We start from the raw sequence: 5,953 nt of genomic DNA on the forward strand, positions 1-5,953 counted from the left end.
ACATTTCTAGACGCTGACAAAGTGTAAATATACATACAAATCTACTTTTCAGTGTGAGATTATTCAACTGTATGACAAGATTATTTTTATTTTAAGGCCATTTTTCTACCTAAGTGGTTGCTAGTAAATGTAACCAGTAATGTACGTTCGACAGAATCTAATAGTCATGTATAAAAGAAACAGGAGACAAAACGAATTTTTGTTTTGGGAAGAAAACAGCAAGACACCAGACCGATTTCTGTACATAAAAATGGGTGTTTAATTGAAACTTCTGTATCAAAAAATAGCAATATCCATCCTTCACACAGGTCACACAGCTAAAGTGAAATGTCTCATTTATAGGCTATGTGACAAAACAATAAAACAAAAAAATGCTCTGCCTATTGTTTAGTTTGCCATAGAACTTAAATTAACCTGGACAGTACACAAACCAGATTTATTACTCTGATACGTAGTCATTTAACATTACCAACAGACTTTTATTCCTTTAAAGTAAATTAAATAACATTCAAATGCTCTGCTTAAATTTAAGTAAACATCTTTTTATTCTGCTTTACATTGACAACTGCTTCAGTGCATCCTCAACATCTCAGAAAAAAAAAAATTTTGAAATGTAAAAATAGGTTATAGGAATGCAAACCAAAGGCCAAGTGGGTTATGCAAATCTATGTGTGTTTGTGGAGGGGCATGGAGGATTTTTAAGCATAGACAATAAATAAATAAATAGCCACAGAGTGTGGAATGTCTACATGTTTATGAATAAATTAAATGCAAATGGAGAGAGAAAAAAAATTGTACACGCACACACACAAAAAAAAAAAAGAGGAAGGGAAAATAAAAATAAAAACACGCTGTACAATATTTGTAGGAAAAAAAAAAAAAAAAGAACAACAATTGAACCCATGAATATTGCATTGATTGTGCATCTAAAACCCCAAACCCTTAGGGAGGCCAGGGGCGTGGAGGGGAGGGAGGAAGGTGGGCACGTGGTGTCAAGCAGTGAGATGGTGGGAGGCCAAAAGAAGTACCACCACCCCTCCCCATCTTCGCCCTGCAACAGGCATGGGGGGGGGAAAAGGTGGAGCGCGGGGGCGGGGAGAGAAGGAAGGTGTATGTTGACATTTTGTAGACATTCAGAAAAGACAGGATTCGGTTTACAAAACACCTGTTCAGGCTATAGCGTGAATAAGCAGCGTTTACAGAGATCGACAAGAGGTGCTTTCAAGTATTTTGTTGTAAGAAACAGTTCTCCCCCTCCCCCTTCTCCAACCCCACAAGAACCCCACCCAATCTTCTCTCCACTAAAACTCCACCTCTGCCTCTCGGATCAGGAGGCATTGGCTTACAGTGATGAAGAGAAGGGGGCGGGGCGGGACAAAAACGTCACATAAAATAATAATAATAATAATAAAAAAATATATATACTTCTTGAAGCCTCTTCCATCACAGCACAGACAATCTAACCACCACGCCACAGGCCGCAACCTCCCCCCCATACCCTCACTGTTGGTTGTTGACAAAAAAAGTCCCCCAAGAAAAGCAGCTTTCCAAAAAAAGGCACTCCAAAATCAAAATTAAAACATTTAAATAAAAACTCTTCTCGAAGCTCTATGAGAGCAGTCTGAATAGGAGGGCCTTGCCAGCTCTATGCATATGTATATGTATGTATGCATATACATATATATCTGCCTAGTATTATGAAGAAAAGGAGCGGAAATAAATAGTGCTGGTAAGACCACCCAAACAGCAAAATGTTCCCCATTTGGAAACAAGTATAATGAACTGATTTGGAAAAAGAAAAAAAAGTGGGGGTTAGGGGGACCAATAAGATAAAGTGTAACCAACAAAAATAAATAAGAAATTCCCTACAAAAGAGGAAAAAAAATTAAAGTATTCTTATTTCCTGTTGTTTTCTCTCTGGGCCAGATGAATGAAGCACATGGCCGCTGACAGTTCTGGGTGGGCAGAAGGCCTTGTCTGTACCCTCTTTTCACCCCCATCCACCTCCCCTTTATTTCTTCACAAAGTCCCATCGGAGCCGCGCTCAGAGGCTTTCCTTGCTCGAGCTTGTGCTTGACAAAGAGTCCGTGTCGATGGTTCTGAGGCGGATTTCTCCCGCCGCGGGCTCCTCTGGCGACTTGGGCGACTCCCCCACGTTCCTCATCCAGGGATGGTCGCAGATCTGCTCCAGAGTGGGCCGGTCGGAGGGCCGCAGGGCCAGGCACCATTTGATCAGCTGCTGGCACTCTGCAAGAGGAAACATCAGCTGAGTTAAACATAAGCTTGTGGAAAAGTTACTAGCAATTTATCGTGTGGCTCTTCACCTAGGGCGCCACTGTGTCAGTGAGAGGCAACAGAAATGACTGTTTTATTGCTTATTGGTATGTCCATTTTATGGGGAGAACGGTAAGAAAATTCCTGTTTCCCCACTTAGCAAGGTTTATTTCAGTTTTAAATGAGTCTGAACTGCCTTCAATAATAAGTTCCCAATGGAATAAATGCTTTACTTGCACATGGGACTTAAATGGGTCTAATTAGACTGGTCATATCTGGATTGAATTTTAAACTGATTATAGATTCTTCAAAGCAGATGTTGTATTATTGAAATGTGTGAAAAAACTTCTCAAAAAAAAAAAAGAAGTAATTCTCTTGTTGAAGAAAGAGGACTGTCCTAGAGTGTCATTATTAACCTTTGAATGGATGGATCTATAATATGTAGTAGACTGCTATACCACTAAATAATGCTAGAGGGCAACAGAGTCCAGCTATGCACTTGTATACACTCACCAGCTGAGATCCTTCTCCTGAAGTAAAGCCTCCCCTTGAGGATCTCATCGTCTTGCTCAAAGGGGATGTCTCCGCACACCATGTCGTAGAGCAGCACGCCTAGCGACCACACCGTTGCCGACCTGCCGTGGTATCTGTGGAAGCGGATCCACTCTGGCGGGCTGTAGACTCTTGTACCTGGGGATTCAATGAGGAATAGCGTGAGCAAATGTTGCCTCCCGAAAACCACAAAACAGAATCACAGTGGACTGCATACACACACACACCCAAAAAAAAAAGGGCAGCTGCGCAAGCAATGACAGGATTTTTGGTGAGTGGAATAAAAACTAACAAGCTGTGGCATGTATAAACTACAGCGTTTTGAAGCGTAATCTCACCTTAATCTCTTAAATTCGTTTAAGGAATATATCATGCAAATTCCTAAGGGTGGCCATTCCCCTTGTGGCGCGCTTAGAAAAAACTAAAGCAACGTGAGCCCATCACGTGAAGCCTCGTCTCTAGTTTCACAACAAACAGATGTTAGGTGGCAGTGACCTTAGATCCACAACACCACTACACACACCGTGACTCAGGCTGCCATGACAACATCATGACCGGAAACATAAAAGTACAATCCGGCTCACGAGAGATTAATGCGTCACCGATTAAAAAAAAAAAAAAAAAACATGAAAAAAAAAATATCCATGAGTCACCTCTGTAAATATTCACTGAGATTTGTCTGGAGCGGTAGCAGCATCATCATCATGATCATCCGGTTTGCATTTCTAATATTAATGCGCGCGAGGGGACGTTGGCGAGGAAAACCCTCGACCAAAAACGGATCACTGCGTCACAGCGTCGTTATCGCCTCCGCGTCTGAATATAGCACAGCCGGACCATCAAGGGCAAAAGCACAACTCGGCCCACACGGAGGCATAAAAATAATTAGATTCATGAAATCCCACCACGGATAAGCACCGTTACATCCCGTAATAGAAACAAGCGTCGCTTACCGTCGAAATCAGTGTAGACCGTGTCCTTGAGAATAGCCCCTGAGCCAAAATCAATAAGCTTGAGCTCCCCGGTGCGTAGGTCCACCAGCAGGTTTTCATCTTTGATGTCTCTGTGTACTACTCCGCAGCTGTAGCAGTGCCTGACCGCCTCCAGAACCTGGCAGAAAAAGCCCCGCGCCGTGTCTTCGTCCAGGGCTCCCTTCTCGGTGATGAAGTCGAACAGGTCCTTCACGAGCTCCGGCCTCTCCATGACGATGAGCCAGCCGTCGGGACGCTCATAATAGTCCAGAAGCTTTATAACTCCCCGAAAAGACGAGCTGACCTTCTTCAGCAGCAGGATTTCCAGCGGCACCATAGCTCCGTTCTGTAATAAGAGAAGAAAAAAAAAAGATGGCGTCGTTTAATAACAATAGTACAACTCAGGTAATAATAACAATATTAACGCCCGCACCCAGCTGCAACACAAGGGGGTGGGGCGGGGGAACCAAAACAAACCATACACTTACAATTGTTCCCCACTCGGTTACTCGCTCCTTCGCGACATGTTTCACAGCAACCTGGGAAAACACAAAAGAGCACACATTAAAGAGTGCACATTCAAATCCACGTTATCTGAACTAAAAACCCGTTGTGAAATCCTCACCGGTGTGCCGTCAGAAATCCGGCTGCCGGCGTACACCGTCCCGAACCCTCCGCTGCCGAGCACCGAGCCTACTTGGTAAACCTTCTCGAAAGGCTCCTTCTCCACTTTGACTGCAAGTAAAAAGGGGGAAATGAGAATAATATCCACCAATTGGTCAGTTGAAAGTGAATCAGATTCGCTTAAATAATTATTTCTTGGTAGGAGAAATCCAATATGGAAAGCGAGGAGGCGACATACCGGGCGGGAGCTGGATCTTCACTGGTAGGTGGTCCATACTCGAGGGAGTGCAAATGTGCGAAAATGAACCAAACTTTGACAGCAGCATATTCGAGCTGAAAGATGCCGGTGTAAACGAGTCCTGTTCGGCTTGTTCTAAAAAGTCACCAGAAGCAAGAACAGTGATAGGCTCAGAAACGGTGCTGCAATCCAGTCCAAGCTGTGCGCCAACTCCGCCGCACACGGTGCCCGACGAGAAAGTCGTGTCACGACCGTTAAGTCGCACACTATTTCCCGAAAACCGGCATCAATTCCGACTCCTGTGTCTCGACGTCAAGTATTCCCAACAAAAACAAGCCGCCTTGTAAATCAAGAGAAAGTCCGTATGGAGACGTGTAGCATGAGAGTACAAAGTGTACAGTGAGTTTAAAGGGGCCGCAGCGGTGTGTTATTATCCCGGAGAGTGGCCGCTGTCTGTGCTTTGGCGCGGTCTTCCCAAGCCAATATTTTGACGCGTAACCAAGAGGTTTGGTATCCCTCCGCTCCAACAACAAATACTTCCACCCAAACTTTAAAACATAGCTTGAAAATATTTGACAAATAAAATTTAAAGGTGACTCTATGTGAATTTTCATAGGTCTTAATAGATTTTTAAGGAAAGATTCCTTCGAAATATGTATTTTTCAGACGCACTACTTTCTCATAGTACGAGACGCCCAAGAATCCCTTGTCTGGAGGCTGCGCGCTGCGTTGTCCTATCGACTCGGAGAAGACAGCCAATTAGATAACGTCTATAAATACAGTGTTTCGTATCTCGACCAATCCAGAAAAAGTTTTTATAATAAAGGAGTCGTTTGAGCGCACGTGGCGGCAATTTCTCTCCATCTCTCCCTCCCTCCCTTCTCTTTTCCTCTGTGCTCTGCAGCAAGAAGATGCACAACACAACACTGAGACTCACTAAGGCTGTTTGTGTTTACATTCCATTGACTGGAACTGTACTTTGCGTTTTGAGATTAATCTAAAGTTTAGACATTATTAAACTGTCATAACTGTGTGAATATATTTTCTATTAATTAGATTTTATTCATTTTTTGTTAGTTTTTTGTAAGTAGTATCGTTAAATATTAATTGCATAGTTTTAGAAAGTATAAAAGGAAGCATAAAACTGAAGTATATTACATCTTCTGTTGTCTTTGATATCAAATTCCAATTTTCTCAATTTCTGTGTCACAACGCACGTGCTCGCAGTCATATTCCAACGATTCATGTGTGTTCCGTTCAAATATTTATCGATGAAACTTTAATGCGCTACTTG

General features: G+C 42.9%; 1 protein-coding gene across 1 annotated transcript; it reads right to left on the reverse strand.

Annotated features, from left to right (window-relative positions):
* Nucleotides 1-236: 236 nt before the first annotated feature.
* Nucleotides 237-5,126, reverse strand: pim3 (Pim-3 proto-oncogene, serine/threonine kinase). The gene is made up of 6 exons (XM_044108873.1): nucleotides 4,660-5,126; nucleotides 4,423-4,532; nucleotides 4,286-4,336; nucleotides 3,780-4,143; nucleotides 2,788-2,964; nucleotides 237-2,247 (listed from the first exon to the last, which is right to left on the reverse strand). The coding sequence occupies exons 1-6, from the start codon at nucleotides 4,745-4,747 to the stop codon at nucleotides 2,045-2,047; spliced, it is 993 nt and encodes a 330-aa protein (XP_043964808.1). The 5' UTR covers nucleotides 4,748-5,126; the 3' UTR covers nucleotides 237-2,044.
* Nucleotides 5,127-5,953: the final 827 nt, after the last annotated feature.

The sequence above is a fragment of the Gambusia affinis genome, linkage group LG23, assembly GCF_019740435.1.
Source record: "Gambusia affinis linkage group LG23, SWU_Gaff_1.0, whole genome shotgun sequence".
NCBI classification, from domain to species: Eukaryota; Metazoa; Chordata; class Actinopteri; order Cyprinodontiformes; family Poeciliidae; genus Gambusia; species Gambusia affinis.

Coding starts and splice junctions, on each gene's coding strand:
- pim3 (XM_044108873.1), bottom strand. CDS start 4,747: ATGCTGCTGTCAAAGTTTGGTTCATTTTCGCACATTTGCACTCCCTCG. Junction 4,533..4,659: donor GAAGATCCAGCTCCCGCCCG/GTATGTCGCCTC, acceptor TTTTACTTGCAG/TCAAAGTGGAGAAGGAGCCT. Junction 2,965..3,779: donor GGTCTACACTGATTTCGACG/GTAAGCGACGCT, acceptor TTGAATCCCCAG/GTACAAGAGTCTACAGCCCG.